At 52.7% G+C, this 16624-nt stretch overlaps 1 protein-coding gene across 2 annotated transcripts in view; it reads left to right on the plus strand.

Annotated features, from left to right (window-relative positions):
• The window catches only part of Hmcn2 (hemicentin 2), a 149299-nt gene that overhangs the window by 81686 nt on the left and 50989 nt on the right, over positions 1-16624 (plus strand). For both annotated transcript variants that reach the window (XR_015684241.1, XM_087655099.1), the window contains exons 40-54: positions 1204-1327; positions 1846-2021; positions 2650-2746; positions 2859-2978; positions 4197-4358; positions 5503-5784; positions 7080-7247; positions 7886-7999; positions 9137-9223; positions 10190-10381; positions 10876-11049; positions 11171-11284; positions 11788-11930; positions 12404-12554; positions 14854-15072. Coding sequence is in view for 1 of the 2 variants with exons in the window: in XM_087655099.1 (XP_087511225.1) it covers positions 1204-1327; positions 1846-2021; positions 2650-2746; positions 2859-2978; positions 4197-4358; positions 5503-5784; positions 7080-7247; positions 7886-7999; positions 9137-9223; positions 10190-10381; positions 10876-11049; positions 11171-11284; positions 11788-11930; positions 12404-12554; positions 14854-15072 (2323 nt within the window). In the remaining variant the exon portion in view is untranslated. The remainder of the gene's footprint in view (positions 1-1203; positions 1328-1845; positions 2022-2649; positions 2747-2858; positions 2979-4196; positions 4359-5502; positions 5785-7079; positions 7248-7885; positions 8000-9136; positions 9224-10189; positions 10382-10875; positions 11050-11170; positions 11285-11787; positions 11931-12403; positions 12555-14853; positions 15073-16624) is intronic.

A 16624-nucleotide genomic window follows, 5' to 3' on the forward strand; every position in this document is an offset into this window, starting at 1 on the left:
TAGCCTAGAGTGATTTGTCAGCACATTGAAATGAGGGGAAAGGAAGCTATCTGTGATGGTGCATGCCCAAACCCCCAGCACTCAGGAAACTGAGGCAGGAGGATCGCCGTGACTTCAAGGGTAGGCTGATAGTGAGTTCTAGGCCAGTGTGGTCTACATAGTGAGACCTGTCTCACCCCTCCCTCATAAAGAAGTAACGAAGGGGGCTGACGATGTAGTAGTTGATCGAGCCCTTGCCCAGAGTGCATGACACCCTGGCTTCCATCCCCAGAGCTGCAAAACGTAGGCACGCTGGCATTCATGGAGGCACACAGTACTCAGGAGGTAAAGCAAGAGGCTCAAGGTTATTCTCAGCTACATGGCAAGTTTGAGATCATCCCGGACTATGTGTGACCTCCTCAAAAACCAAAAACAAAACCAAAGCAAACCAATTTTTGTTTTGTTCGGAGACGGGGTCTCACTGTGTAACCCTGGCCATCCTGGAACTCATTCTGCAAGAGGTAGACCAGGCTGGCTTCGACTCGCAGAGATCGATCGGTCTCTGCTTCCCAAGTGCTGGCATTAAAGGTGTATCATTCTGGGTACAGCCAAGGCAAAGCAATTTTAATGTTATCAAGTCCAATATCAAAAAAAAAATGTTCCGGGGCTGGAGAGATGGCTCAGTGGTTAAGAGCACTATCTGCTCTTCCAGAGGTTCTGAGTTCAATTCCCAGCAACCACATGGTGGCTCACAACCATCTGTAATGGGATCTGATGCCCTCTTCTGGTGTGTCTGAAGATAGCTACAGTGTACTCATATACATGATATAAATAAATCTTTTAAAACATGTTCCTTTTGTCATGTGACTAATATTAAAAAGTCACACCTAAGACATTCTATGCATCCCTTTTCACACCAACCCTGATCATGTTTTATATATGTGGCCCACTAGATTTAATAACCTCTGAAGGGCTCCTTGGCTTCTCGTGGTGTTGTGGTGGGCAGAATGGCTCCAGGTGACTCTCTTAGAATCAGATAAAACTGCCAGCAGCCAGCAGGGGTCCTTGAGTCAGGGGTACAGCTTGTGACTCTCCTACCTTGGGGACCTCTAGGGGGTCTGGAACAGGATCCATATAGATGTGGAATGAGGGCTGGCTTGGGAAGGCAGGTACCATCCCTGTAGTAAGAGCTGTGTTTAATGTGGCCTTGCCTCTGGGGTACAGGTCTTCCCCGGAGGCCAAGTCCTCACAGTGGCCAGCGCCCGTGCCTCCGATGCGGGCGGCTACTCCTGCGTAGCAGTGAGTGCTGTGGGTGAGGATCGCCGGGACATTGTCCTGCAAGTTCACAGTGAGTCTCTAGCCTGGGACGGGGTGTGCGGGGTGAGCATTGCTAAAGGTCAGCCATTCCAAGAAGCAGAACTGGGGCGGCCATGTGCCCTGGGTCAGCTAGGGTGAAGATGGAGAAGACGGGAGTTACCACTTGACCCTGTGGTTGCTAGTAGACCCTAGAGACCTGTCCTGGGGCGTGAGCATCCCCGTGGGTGGGCAGGTGGCAGGCAAATGGCCACGCATGTCCAGGAGCTCTGTGGCTAGAGAAGAAGCATGAAGCCACAGTGTTGGGGCAGTATGCACAGTCAGGAGGGAAGCCCAGTGTTTTCTGGTTCCCAAGCTGACAGGGGTAGGGCTCAGCAGCTAACCTTGTCACCAAGCCCACACAGCAGGACTGAGGTGGCCAGGGTAGGCTGGATGTAACTCTCTTCCCCTGGAGTTTGCTCCTGGCTGTAGGAATTGGCTAGGCCAACTCAGCTGTGGCCTCTCCTGGTGTCCCATTACTAACAGGGGTCCCTTCCCCGTCTGCACCCACAGTGCCCCCCAGCATCCTCGGAGAAGAGCTGAACATATCCGTGGTGGTAAATGAGTCAGTGGCTCTGGAGTGCCGGAGCCATGCCGTGCCGCCACCCGTGCTGAGATGGCAGAAGGATGGGAGACCCTTGGAGCCTCACCCTGGCATCCGCCTCTCTGCAGACAAGGCCTTGCTGGAGGTGTGCCGCTGTGCAGCCCGCTGCCCGGAGAAGCCGAACGAGCAGGGCAGGGTGGACTTATGGGTATCCCAGGTCCCTGTGAGCATTGTTAGGCTCACTGTGACCAATGATCACCCACCGGGAGACAGAGCCATCAGAGTCTCCCTCAGGACCCCAGCATATGCTGACTGTCCCAACCTCCCCTGCCCATCTCCGTCTTGTGATATTACCATTCCTGTCTCCAAGCACCACCCATTTATTTCCTCTTCTTTCCCTTCATTCTCCAAAGCCACGGTGCAGCCTCATGAACCCCAGGTCAGGGTCTGACCCCCAGATGGCAGATCCTTCACTGTCCACATTCTCCTCCGGTTGGCTCTGTTGGACCTTCTGAGGGTGGTGGGAATGGATGAAGGGCTGGGGTAGGACTGGATCACCATGTGCCCAGCCTGAACTATGCATATGATGTGGAGAAGCCAGAAAGGCTTCTAGAAACTTCCTGGTGCCCCGGGCAGGGAGATGCTTCACTTTCCAGGCGGGGAGATCAGGGCTCAGTGAGGTCACATGGCAGAAGGAGGGGGCTGTGGTCTGTCTAGGGGTGACACTCGCTGCCTTTGCTTGACTCACTGACCGCTGTCTTGCTCCTGGCCAGGTGGACCGAGTGGCGGTGTGGGACGCAGGTCACTATACCTGTGAGGCCATTAACCAGGCAGGCCGCTCTGAGAAGCACTTCAACTTACATGTCTGGGGTGAGGGTTTCCAGGTCCCCGGGAGAAGGGATCCCTATCTGAGCCCCAGGATACAACCCTCCCTACCTATCCCTGCCCCTACCACCCCCAACTTCTGTCTGCTCTGAACCAGTTCCTCCAGCCTTCCCCTCAAAGGAGCCCTACACTCTCACTGTGACTGAGGGTCAGACTGCCAGACTGTCCTGTGACTGCCAAGGCATTCCCTTCCCCAAGATCTCATGGAGGAAAGACGGTAGGATGGCTACCCCACCCAGAACTTCCTCACCCAGTACCCCCTTACCCACTACCCCTCACCCAGTACCCCTCACCTAGTACCCCCTTCCCTACCCAGTACCCCTCACCCAGTACCCCATTACACAGTACCCTCTTACCCACTACCCCTTACCTAGTACCCCCTTACCCACTGCTCTTCTCCCAGTACCCCACTACACAGTACCCCCTCACCCAGTACCCCCTCACGCAGTACCTCCTCACCCAGAACCCCCTCATCCAGTACCCCCTTGCCCAGCACCCCCTTGCCCAGCATCACCTCAGCCAGCACCCCCTCACTCAATACCCCCTTACCTAAAACTCCCTTAACCAGCACCCCTTCATGCAGTACCCCTCACCCAGTACCCCTTGCCCAGCCCCCTCACTCAGCACCCCTTACCCAGTACCCCCTTGCCTAGCACCCTTTCACACAGCACCGCCTCACCCAGTACCTCCTCACCCAGCACCTCCTCACTCAGTACCCCCTATCCAGCACCCCTCACTCAGCACCCCTTACCTAGCACCCCTCACCCTGTACCTGAGTGCCTCAATGAATGAATAGGTTCTCAGCCCTTGAATCCCCAACCAGCCAGCTACAGAGTGCTGCTTTCCCAGTCTCTTTGCTTTGCCAGGAAACCATTTCCCAAACCCTGACTGGGCAGGTGACAAACAGAAAGTTAGGAAGGGAGTCTGGGCCTTAGGGAGAAGGTTATAAAGGGAAAAGGCGAATGTGGCCAGGATTTGGAGTTTTAAGTTATGTGGCTGAGATGTTTGACCCAAGGTGAGAGACGACACTGAGCAAAGAGAAACATTCCAGGCAGAGGTCATGGTAGGTGCCAAGGCCCTGGGGCAGGAACAAGGCAAGCATGTTTTGGGGGACAAAAGGGGTCCATAGGGCTGCAGCAGAGTCAGCCAGAAAGGACATAGTGGGGAAGTGGTCCACAGAGCAATGAGGAGTGAACCAGGGGGCCATTGTGAAGGGTTTGGCTTTACCTCTGGTAGGATGGGGCAGGGCATGCTCAGAACTCCAAAGTTAGGAGTATGGCAGCTCAGAGGGTTGCCGGGACTCTGGGGAAGGCTCTGTGGAGGAGGTGTCATATATGGGAGCACCTGGAGGAGGAGCTAGTGATTGGGAGGACCACTGTTCCTTTTGAGAGGACCTCAAGTTCCTTGGTCCAGGACCCTTTTCTCACTGCCCCAGGTCAGCCCCTGCCTGGGGATGGGGACAGCCAGGAACAGGTATTAGCGGTCGGGAGGCTGCTGTACCTGGGACAGGCCCAGTCGGCCCAGGAGGGGACATACACCTGTGAATGCAGCAACGTGGCTGGCACCAGCAGCCAGGAGCAGCAGCTGGAAGTTCTGGGTGAGCCTGCCAGGGCTGGAGAGAATGGGCGCATGGGTGGATCTGAAACCTAGATCACACGGGGGTGATAGGGACAGCAAGGCTGGGCACATGCCTGCTAGACCACACAAGGTAAGGGGCAGCAAGGCTGGACACGTGCCTGACCTTCCAACCTAGACTCTCAACTCGCCAGTTGTGCATACAGGAGGGGACGCAGGCCGTGTGTGACCTAGGAGAAAGCATGCCCTGAAATGTTTAGGAATGAGTGTGCACAAACACTATATGGCCCATGCATGATGATATGAATCCTGCTAGAGAAAGTTTGAATCCCCGGAGTCTGTGTAAATGGCAGGTGGGCATTGCAGTCTACAAGACAGGGGCCCCATAGCAAGCTGGCTTCTGAGACTAGCTCTATTGGTAATCTCTGAGTTTGAGAGACCCTGCTTCAGTGAATAAGGCGGAGGAACAACTGAGGGTGATTCTGTATGCAGACCTCAGGCTTCCACATGCTTGCATATCTGCACATACATGTGAACGTGCACATAGGCAAACATACTACATACAACACACACACGCACACACGCACGCACGCACGCACGCGCATGAGGGACAAAAGAAACGAAATATTTTGGCCTTCTGAAAACCATGCTCTGGGGATGAGGTCGCTGCTGAATTGGTAGAGTGCTTGCCTAGCATATAATCCCAACACTTGGGAAGGGAGGCAGGAGATCAGGAGTTCAAGGTCATCCTTAGTCACAAGGTGAATTCAAGGCTAGCCTGAGCTACATGACACAAGAGATGTGCTGGAAAACAAATCCCAGAAAGGTACTGGGCACTGTAGTCCCTATTGGAGAGCAAGCATGGGCAACTTAGAGAAACTCCAGCCCTTGAGACTGGAACTACACAGACCGAGAATGGCTGGGTCTCCCCAAAGAGCGGCCCACTCAGATCCCCAGCCTGTCTGAGAGGTTGCTCAGGGATGCAGTTGTCACTCTGCCACAGAGATGGAAAGGCTCCGGTGAAGTGACAGGCAAGGTCACACAGCTTGTAGTGCAAGGAGGAACAGAGGTCTAATAGGCCACGTCCACCAAGGCCTTAGCACTGGTCGTGCCTGATGCCGGGTGACCCTAACTCCTTTCACTGATGGGCTTCCTCTTCACCTCAGTTCCTCCTCAGGTCACTGGCCTTTGGGAGCCCCTCACGACAGTCTCCGTGATCCAGGATGGAAATGCCACCCTGGACTGCAATGCCACAGGGAAGCCACTGCCGGTGGTGACGTGGGAGAGGGATGGTCAGCCTGTCAGGATGGAACTCGGCATATGGCTTCAGAATCAGAACCACAGCCTACACGTGGACCGGGCTCAGGCCTCCCACGCTGGTGGCTACAGCTGTGTGGCTGAGAATATAGCTGGGCGCGCCGAGAGGAGGTTTGCACTGTCCGTGCTGGGTGAGGACCCATGGCCTGTGGGGAGGATGGAGAGACTGAGGCCAGGTCAGGCCCTGACACAGCTGGGTGCAGGCAGCTCTTGGGGCTTCTTCAGTCTGGGCTCTGATGAGGGCTGCCACTGGGGGCCATGGCCAACAGCATCCTCAGTGTGGCTGTTCTTAAAACACCCATCTCCTACCTTCCTCTCACGTTGGCTTTCCCCCACCCTGTTTCTGTCAACCCATGGTCTATGTGGCTGGTGTGGTGTTCTTAGCAGATATAGGAAAGCCAGGGAGACCATACACATGTAGAAGAATCTAGACGCCTACCTGGGGGAAGTGGCCTTGGGGCTGTAAGACTACGTAAGAGTTGGGTGACTTCTGGAGCCCATAATCTCCCTACTGTGTACCTGAGTCTATTTCAGGGAAGGCGGGATATGGTTCTGGAGGAGAGGGTGGGAGCACAGTGGGTTAGGAAGGCTCTTCCCATCAGGCCCTGCTTGCCTGGGGGTTTTAAGCTTTCTGTGCCTTGCCATCCCACTAGTGGGAGGTCATTCCAAAAAGAAAGCCTTGCTACTTCACCCAGGGATGGTGCAGGCTCACCTTTGTCTGCCCTGCTTGGTTCCTGCCCTGCAGTGAGTGGTATTGTCTCTACCTCTTGAATGCTAATGTAATCAAATGCCCATTCATATGTCTACGTGAGTGTAGGCATCGTGGTAATGGTATGTGTGTGTTCTGTGCCCAGGTGGGGCGTACAGAATGTGTACCAAATGGGTGCACTCAGCTAGGTAGAGCTCATTTAGCATTCTGCCAACAAAGTCCTGAGTCCCATAGTCAGAACTGAATAAACCAGGCTTTGGGGTTTGCCCTGTCACCCTAGCAATCAAGAGGTGGAGACAAGAAGGTGGGGAGCTCAAGATCATCCTTGGCTACATAGCAAATTGGAGGCTAGCCTGGGCTACATAAAACACTGTCTTGGGGTTGGGGATTTAACTCAGTGGTAGAGCACTTGCCTAGGAAGCGCAAGGCCCTGGGTTTGGTCCCCAGCTCCGAAAAAAAAAAAGACACTGTCTTGGAGAGGCGGGTCTATATGCTTCCTAAAGGATAGGGAAACTGAGGCCTGAGATGCCTGACTCATCCCAAAGGCCCACTTGTGGCCAAAATTAAAACTGCTGTAGATATCACTTCTTTGATGGAAGCAGCTGGAATCCTCCCCGTTCCTGGTCCCTCCCAGTGGGGCTGCCATTCCCTGGACAGACAGAACCTGAGGAGTGCTGAGCTCCTGTATACACTGAAAATGGTTCTCTCTGGATCTAGCACCTCCTCACCTTACTGGAGACTCGGACTCATTAACCAATGTCACTGCTACCTTACACGGCTCCTTGACACTGCTCTGTGAAGCCGAAGGGATCCCGCCCCCGACAGTCCAATGGTTTCGGGAAGGACAGCCAATCAGCCCCGGAGAGGGCACCTACCTCTTGGCAGGTAATGCACTAAAGCAGGTGTGTTTCAGGATCAGCCTGAGATGCCTATGACCTCTGACGGTGGGCTGTCAGGCCTCAGTGACCCATTAGTTGTGGGATTACAAACACATTTCCAGCTTTGTAGAAGTCGGCCGATGCGTTGTAGACAGGAACGTGGAGACAGGAACTAGGCCCTACAGAAGGGGCACTGGGAATCCATTCGTAATGTCTGCCATGAGTGTAGAAATAATAATGGTTGTGTGTGTGTGTGTGTGTGTGTGTGTGTGTGTGTGTGTGTGTGTTATCTGCCCCAGGTGGGTCTTACAAGATCTGTGCAACTGTTTCCTCTGTGAGGAACTAGCCCTTCTTCCCTGGAGGAAAAGACCTTTCTTTCCTGGGTCTCTTGAGACCAACAAGCATCTGAAATGGACCAGGGCTATGCATCTCTCTGTTGTGTCTCAGCCGAGAGCCACCCAGAACCAGCATGTCAGGTCCTTCTTGCCAGAGGACATTGCGCTCTATCGTTTTTTGTTCACTGTCTCGGTCCTCCCGTTCCCTACATGAGGAATGGACCGCTGGGAGGCAGACTCCTGCACATGAGTGTTTGACATCATGAGCGGAGAGAGTTTGCTGAGCCCACGCCTTCCCTTCCCTCCCCAGGTGGCTGGATGCTGAAGATGACCCAGGCACAGGAGCAGGACAAAGGCCTCTACTCGTGCTTGGCCAGCAATGAGGCTGGGGAGGCACGGAGGAACTTCAGTGTAGAGGTCCTGGGTAGGACGCATCTCTGTTCTCGGGAGCACCAGGAGCCTCCTCCTCCCGCTGCGGGGCTTCTAGGGCAGGAGAGATGGGGGAGGGTCTGATTCCCTTGCCTCATCTTTGTGCTGGGGCTGGAGAGGTAGCGCAGTCAATGTTGTGCAAGTGTGAGGACCTGTGCTTGGTCCCAGGTCCCAAGTACAAGGGAAACAATCTGGGTGTAGCATCGCTCACTCAGAGACCCAGCCCTTAGGGACCGCAAATAGGAAGAGCCCTGCGTTTCCTGGCTCAGCAGCCTAGCCTACTCGGCAAATTCTGGGCCAGAGACCTTGGGGATTCTTTAATTTTGTTTTTGTTTTTAAGTGGATGGTCCCTGGGGAATGAAACTTAAGATTTACCTTTGCATACATATGCATACCCATACACAGGTGAACACACCACACACACACATACCACACGTACAGCACACACATCATATACACAGCATATACCATAAACAGAAACACACACACACCACACACATGGCACACACGCACACACATCATATACACAGCATATACCATAAACAGAAACACACACACACACCACACACATGACACACACACATACACACTATTCACATCACACATGTACCATACACACACATGCTGTACACACGTATCATACTCACATATACACACCATACACACATGTACTGTACATACACACATATACATATACCATAAACTACTCATACATATACACACATCACACATAACATATACACCACAAACCATTCACACACATACACTCACACACCACACACACACATATACACCACAAACCATTCACACACACACACACACCATGCACTACATACATATACCACACACACACACACACACACACACACACACACACACACACACACCCTCTGTTCTGTTCAAATTTTCCAGAAAGAGTAAGGATCAACCCAAAGCGGAGGAAGCAGATAGTCAACAGCACATTCACTTGTCTGTTCAGTCTCCAGCAGCAACAATGCATTACACTGACTTCTGGGTAGAAGTAAGGGGAAAGGGAAAACTGAGGCCCAGGAAACTTAGCTTCCCACTCTGTGGATGGGTAGCCTGGGTAGGTCACCCGGTTGGCAACTGTTTGTCTCCCTTCTCCTCCTAGTTCCTCCCAGCATTGAAAATGAAGACTTGGAGGAAGTGATCAAGGTGCCTGAGGGACAGACTGCCCAGCTGTTGTGCAATGCCACGGGTGAGGGCTGCAAGCATGGCGAGCCTGCCTTAGCCAGTCCCCAACCCTGGGGCTACCTACCAAAGACCTCTACACTTTCGCTCTCTGCATCAGGCCCCATTTGTGTGTGTGGATTGTTTGCTCTGCTCTTAGCTGACTACAGTCACCTGCCAGAAACTTCCCAGGTCCCCACTGCACTAGGACCTCCTTGCCCCCACCCTACTGACCACACATAAGACCATAATAGTCTGTGATGTCTGAGATCCTTGAGTCCATGGCCGCCCCGCTGCCTGGAAGACTAGGCTCTCTCTGATGCTTGAGGGTTGGAGAGTGGGTGGAAATTTGTGTAGATAAAGAGAAAGACAGTGAATGAATGGGTGGGAGAATAGATTCTATTCTATATATCAGGTGTTTGACTAAAGATGATTGTGAATGAGTGGATGGATGGATGGATGGATAGGTGGGTGGATGGATGAGTGAGTGGGTGAGTGGGTGGGTGGGTGGGTGGGTGGGTGAGTGGATGGGTAGATGGGTAGATGGATGGATGGGTGGGTAGATGATTGGATGGATGGATGGATGGATGGATGGATGGATGGATGGATGGATGGATGGATGAGGAGATAGATAGAAGAATGGATTAATAGGTGGATTAATGAGTGTCTTAAGTGAGTAAGAAGATCAATGGACAGATGGATAGAAAGATCCATTCATGAACATGCAGTAAGGTAGGAAGACAGATGGATGAGTTGAAGGGTGGGTAGATGGAAGGAAGGGGAGATGGACAAATGGATCTTGCCTGTCTGTGCCAAGCCATCTCTGCCCAGTCCCCAGTAAGGCGGTCGAATTCCTGAAGAAAGGCCCAGGCTATTCCTGCTGTACATCCTAAATGAGGATGTACTCCATATCTGTGCTGGTCTGGAGTCTCCTCTGGCCTGAGTCCACCTGGTCAAAATCTGCTGAAGGATCTCACTGTCTCCTCTTTTATAGGCTACCCACCACCCAAGGTCACCTGGTTCAAAGATGGCCAGTCCCTGGCTGTTGGAGACCCTTATGAGATGTCCCCAGATGGCGCCTTCCTGTGGATCCCCCAGGCCAATCTGTCCAACGCCGGCCACTACTCTTGCATCGCTACCAATGCAGTGGGGGAGAAGACCAAACACACACAGCTCAGTGTCCTGGGTGAGTGTTAGGCCTCCCCCGATCAGCAGATGCTGCAGGACGGAACCCCAAGTTTCCACAAACCACTCCAAGGGTGACAGCAAAAATAATCGGAGGAGCAGCCAGATCTCCATAGCAACCGCTGCTGGGGACCAGGCTTTCTGCACACAAGCCTTTCCTATGACAGTTCATGCCCAAACTGTAACAGTGCCCTGTGCAGCAGCATGGAAAGAAAGTTTAGGATCCAAGAAGCACTTGGACCAAAAGTCGCCCTCATCATCATCAGAAGCAAGGTTTTGGTTGAATAAGTAGCAAGGCCACGTGTTGAGTCAATGTTGAGGGACACTGGTCGTCTGTCTTGTCCTGTAGTGTGGCTGCCCTGAGCTGCATTTTCCACTCTCCTCACACAATACAGCACCAAGGAGAACCCTAGGGTCCTAGCTGTCCTGATCATCAGGGTCTCCAGGCCTGGGCTGGACTCTGTTAGCCAAGGCCTTCCTGCCTCCCCCTCACAGTGGTTCCCACCATCCTGGGAGAGCCTGAGAAGAATGCCAATGAGGAAGTGACCGTGACCATCAACAATCCTATCTCCTTGATCTGCGAGGCACTAGCCTTTCCATCCCCCAATATCACCTGGATGAAGGATGGGTTGCCCTTTGAGGCCTCGAAAAACATCCAGCTCCTCCCAGGTGACGCCCTTGGGGTGGGCTTTGAAATGACAAGTGAATTGACCCTGAACTGGGTCAATCTGAGCTCAGGTCTATGGTGAAGCCCTATTTGGGGTAACTCTGGCCATGGATCCCCAAACAGGTACCCACGGACTACAGATCCTGAATGCCCAGAAGGAAGATGCCGGCCAGTACACCTGTATAGTCACCAACGAGCTGGGGGAGGCCACAAAGAACTACCATGTGGAAGTACTCAGTGAGCCCCCACCACCCCTGGGACACTGGCTGGACAGGCAGAAGAGTGCTGGCCACACTCGAGACGCCCAGACTCCTTCTGTGGCTATTTTCCCTGAGAGTCACAGGCAGCTGGGGGGATGGGGGGGAGGTGTGGGGGAGGGGAATCTCTGTCATTTCCCATCCTTGATTTGGTGGGAAAGAAAGGATAGTGTTAAGACTTTAGTCATGTTGACCCCCATCCCTCCCCAAGTCCTGGCTTTCTACTGGTGTGGAGACACAACTTGGGATCCCTCATTTTTCTACCTGGGCCCTCAAAAGGCCCTCTGGAGGCTACCACTGAAACCCCCTGCCTCATAAACCCGGTCCCTTAGCTTTCTCTGACCCTAAATAGGGGCAGATGGGTTTCCCTTCCAGAATCCTGTTTACCATCCACATTCTTCAGGGAGCTGCCCCTAGGGCCGGTGGGTTAGGGTCTCGGGACCCTCCCCAGACCCACTCCTCACACAACCTGTGTCTTTTCAGTCCCCCCCTCCATCTCCAAAGATGACCCTTTGGGGGAGGTCAGCGTGAAGGAAGTGAAGACCAAAGTCAACAGCTCTCTGACCCTGGAGTGTGAATGCTGGGCCGTGCCCCCGCCTTCCATCAGCTGGTACAAGGACGGAAGGGTGTGTGCTGGACCCCAGACGACCTTAGATGCTCACCCTGAGCCTCACTAGCCCTGCCTGTATCTTTCCAGAGAGAAGCCCTGAAAGTACCTAGCCCCAGAGCAGGACCTGCTCACCGTTCAGTCTTTAATGATAACAAAACAAAACCAACACTTCCCCACCATTAAGCTCTTCTGTCCACTCCTTTGCTTCTTTTCTTCTTCCGAGAACATGCGGGTTTGGGTTTACAGAGCCATGGTCAATCCCATCACTTCACATTATGGTCTGGTTTTTATTTATTAAAATGTAGAATAGGGTGCCTGGTGGCACACGCTTGTAATCCCTGCACTTAGAAAGCTGAGGCAGGAGGGTCAAGAGTTCAAGGCCATCCTCGGATACAGAGTGAGTTTGAGGCCAGCCTGGGCTACATGAGACTCTGTCCCAAAACAAACAATTTTGAGTTTTCATCTTGGTCCCTCTCTATTTTCTCCCAGCCTGTGACCCCCAGCCAGCGGCTCAGTGTCCTGGGGGAGGGGCGGCTGCTCCAGATCCAACCCACGCAGGTGTCTGACTCTGGCCGATACCTGTGTGTGGCCACCAATGTGGCTGGCGAGGATGACCAGGACTTCAATGTTCTCATCCAAGGTACGTGTGGGCTGGGTGTTGGCAACCAGTGAGCCCAAGACAAGATGCCGCCTCCAGGTAGAAGGGTGTGACCCATGGCAGCAACATTAGCTGGGCACCAGGAGCCCTCCCACTCCACAGAGGCATTCTCCATGGATCATCTGTCTCAACATCTCAGATGTGGACTGGCTCTGTGTTTTCTATGGCTAAGGAATGAGTTCAGACGATGGTAGCCCCAGCCTTAAATCAGGAGCTGGGAGGCAGGCAGAGAAGGCAGGGAGAAAGAAAAGCTAGAGAGGGGCCAAAAGGGCTGAGGAGAGGCAGGGAGGGAGGCTGGAAGGCAGGGAGACTGGGAGGTTGCAAGGGAGACTGGGACGCTGCAAGGGAGGCTGGGAGGCTGCAAGGGAGGCTGGGAGGCTGCAAGGGAAGCCAGGAGGCTGGGAGGCTGAAGGTCAAGTCAAATGAAGGAAGGACAGGTTTTGTCGCACAGTGCTCCATAGTGACCTGATAAGAAAGCACTCTTTCTCCTCTGCCACATTTGACCCTTAGCTGCCTCACCCTGGCCCTGTCAGCACTGCTGTCTCAGGATGTCATGGCTGTGAAGAGACACCATGACCATGGCAACTCTTATAAAGGACAACATTTAATTGGGGCTGGCTTACAGGTTCAGAGGTTCAGCCCATTACCTTCACGAAGAGATATGGCAGCATGCAGACAGGCGCGGTTCTGGAGATAGAGCTCAGAGTGCTCCATCTGGTCTGAAGGCAGCAGAAGGGGACTGTGTCCTACACTGGGCCTAACTTGAGCATTTACATGACACCTCAAAGCCTGTCCCCACAGAGACACATTTCCTCCAACAAGGCCACACCTACTCCAACAAGGCTGGACCACCTAACAGTGCTACTTCCCATGGGCCAAACATTCAAACACACGAGTCTATGGAGGGCCATACCTATTCAAATCACAGCTGGGCTGTATGACCTGGTGATGTCACTGGCTGCCTGTGGGCCTTGGTTTTGTCCTTTGCAAAACGTAGGTATGGCGTCACACACCTTTAATCTCAGCACCCCAAGGCAAAGACAGGTAGGTCTCCAAGTGTTTGAGGTCAGTTGGGTCTACACTGTGAGACCCTGTCTCAAAGAAGGAAAAAGAGAAAGGTACAGGTGATCTGACTAAGGCAGGTGCCCCTGGGGCCCCTTCAGGTCCTAACTGCAAAGAGCTTTGTGTCTCTGAGTTACCAACAAGCAAATGCGGGCTAACACTTGGCAACTGTCTGACTCCCTTCAAAAGCTTTCCACGTTACAAAAGTCATTTTTATCTTATCTCATTTTACTCTTCTGAGCCAAAGTCTTTGAGCCAAAGCCTTCCTGGCCTGGCACTGTGGTCCTCTTGCCTCAGCCTCTAAGTGTTGTAAGACCCCATAGTGGCCTTACCTCAGGAGCGCCACCCACAGAGCCCAGATCGGCAAAGTGACCGCTGCAATAGCATGCGGGTATAAAGTTTTTAATCCACGTGGGGTTGCTCATCCATGCAGGGAGAGGCAACCCCGAACCCAAAAACACACAACTTTTATTCGTTACAGAGGGCAGACTTTAGCAACAGGGTTAGCTGGCTCATTCTCATTGGTGGTACACAGGACAAAGGATCTGGTCAGGTATTGGCTGGCCTGCTCAAGGGGCTGTTCTTGGCTTAGTTGGTCACTTTCCTCATCCAGCCCTGTACCTGGCCTCGGAGAATCACTGGGAAAGGGCTAAATTGGCATGTCCCTTAGAGGGGGGATGAACAGGGTGGTCAGGCAGGGTCAGGATGACACCCTGTGGTTGTTCTCGGGATTCACCACAGGGAGAGGTGGAGGAGTCTTTCCAAGAACAGTTGTTTTTGCTTTGTCTTAATTAGCTTAGTCAGAATTGCCTCAATATCTTGATCACCAAAACTTTATCATCTCACTGGACATCCCGACGTCAGATGTATCTCTCAGAAAGGTCACAAGTTTGTCATAGGCATCCTGACCACCAGATGTATTTCTCAAAACCTTGTCTTTACAACTTTGTTTTTCACATCTATGAAGCTTTATTTCTTCATAAGTGCTAGGATGAGAGGTGTGCCATGGGGCTTCTCTGAGGCCAATTAAATGTGAGTCCACAGAACAAGGGGCTTTTCCTAAAATTCATGTGGCAGCCTCACAGGCAGTCCCTAGGGGAGCAAAGAGAAGTCTTGACCTGAGTACAGGGTGTGGCAGTGCCTCCCAGGCAGGTTGGGTAGTGGTGAGCAGCCTTAACCCTTTATTGTATCCCTAATGTCTTGGTCTCCCTCCACACAGTGCCCCCAATGTTCCAGAAGATGGGTGATGCTGATGCAGGCTTTGAACTCCTGCCCCATGAGGAAGAGGCCCAGGGCAGGGTGACAGAGTACCGGGAGGTTGTGGAGAACAACCCAGCTTATCTGTACTGTGATACCAATGCTATTCCACCACCAGAACTCACGTGGTACAGGGAGGGCCAGCCCCTGTCAGCTGCCGATGGGGTCTCTGTGCTGCAAGGTAGGCCGGATGCCGCCTGAAACTTGCAAACTGAGGATAATGGCGGCATGGGGTTGCTTTCTGTGCCTAGCTTTTAAAATGAGCTTCCCAGCCCAGGCCAGAGCCTATGTCTGGGCTTCAGGATCTCTGTTGACCTCGAATGCTCAGGAAAATGGTGTGATTCTTTAGGGCAGCAGTTCTCAACCTGTGGCTTATAGCCTCTGTGGGTCCAATATCAGATACCCTGTACCTAAGATATTTACATTATAATTCACAATAGTATCAATGAAAATAACTTTATGGTTGGGGGTCACCACATAGGAGGGACTGTATTAAGGAGTCACAGCATCGGGAAAGTTGAGAACCACTCCTCTGGGAGAGGTCGGTCTCTTTACGTAAAGACTGTAAAGACTGACCCGGAAGTAGGAAGCCAATGGGAACCACAGGCTCTGCCCCCTAAATCACCTGCCAGTCCAGAAGAAACTCAGTAATCCTCAGAACCCATGGAAAAGCCAGGAGGGCTGGTGCACACCATAATCCCAGCACTGCAGACAGAGAGGCAGGCAGATCCCTGGGGCTCACTAGCCAGCAACTCTACTCTCATTAAAAAAAAAAAACCCAAGCCAGTGAGAGACCCTGTCTCAAAACATTATGGGAACAGCTTCAGAGGGAAAACACTCAAAACTGACCCCTGACCTACATTTATGTACATACACATGACTGTATGTGCTCACATACTCATGCGACCTGCACGCATACATACATACACAAAACACACGTACACAACAGAGGGGGGGAGGGGGAGGGAGAAAGGGAGAGAGGGGGGGAGGGGGAGGGGGAGGGGAGAAGGTTGCAATCCCACGGATCCCATGGAAGATCTCTCTGGCTTTGGAGGTCTATGCTATCTTCATAGCTTACAGATTATGAAATTTTTCTACTTTCATTTTATCATTTAAAATATTTCCTTATTGGGGGTTTTATTAATTGTTTAAGTGGACCCTATTTTGAAATATCTTTTACGAATCAAAGGCCTTGGAATGAGGCTGAGAGATGCCTGGCTTCCCTGTGCCTGCCCGCCCCTGCCCCAGACCAGGCTGCAGTAACTGGGGTGAGGGTGGGGGTGTCCCCTGGCTTAGCATCTGCATGGTGGCCTGCCAGGGCCAGACCAGCACTGGACTGGATGGGGGCAGTAGGTCAGTTGTAACAATCTCTGATGAGGAGTGCCATGCATGTAGAGGTTGCCCAAGTTGGAACTTCCTGATCTGACCTCTGACCTCCTGCTGACCTCAGACTTGGACCCCGGGTTCACATCCTGTCACTGTAGGCTCAGCCACGGGGAGATCCCTGATGCAGATCTCAAACACAAGCTGATCTCAACTGTCAGTTAATCCCTGATCCCAGCCACTGACTTGCTTCACATGTTAGCATGGACCTCAACTCCACTGCTGACCTCTGACCCTGGCTACCCACCCTGAGCATGTTAACACTGGATTGACTATAGATTCCCATCACAAATCCACCCCAGACCTCACCTGGGCTCCACTGTGGCCTTAGCCTCCCCTGCATAGCTCTG

Source organism: Rattus norvegicus, chromosome 3, assembly GCF_021556685.1.
Source record: "Rattus norvegicus strain SHRSP/BbbUtx chromosome 3, alternate assembly SHRSP_T2T, whole genome shotgun sequence".
NCBI classification, from domain to species: Eukaryota; Metazoa; Chordata; class Mammalia; order Rodentia; family Muridae; genus Rattus; species Rattus norvegicus.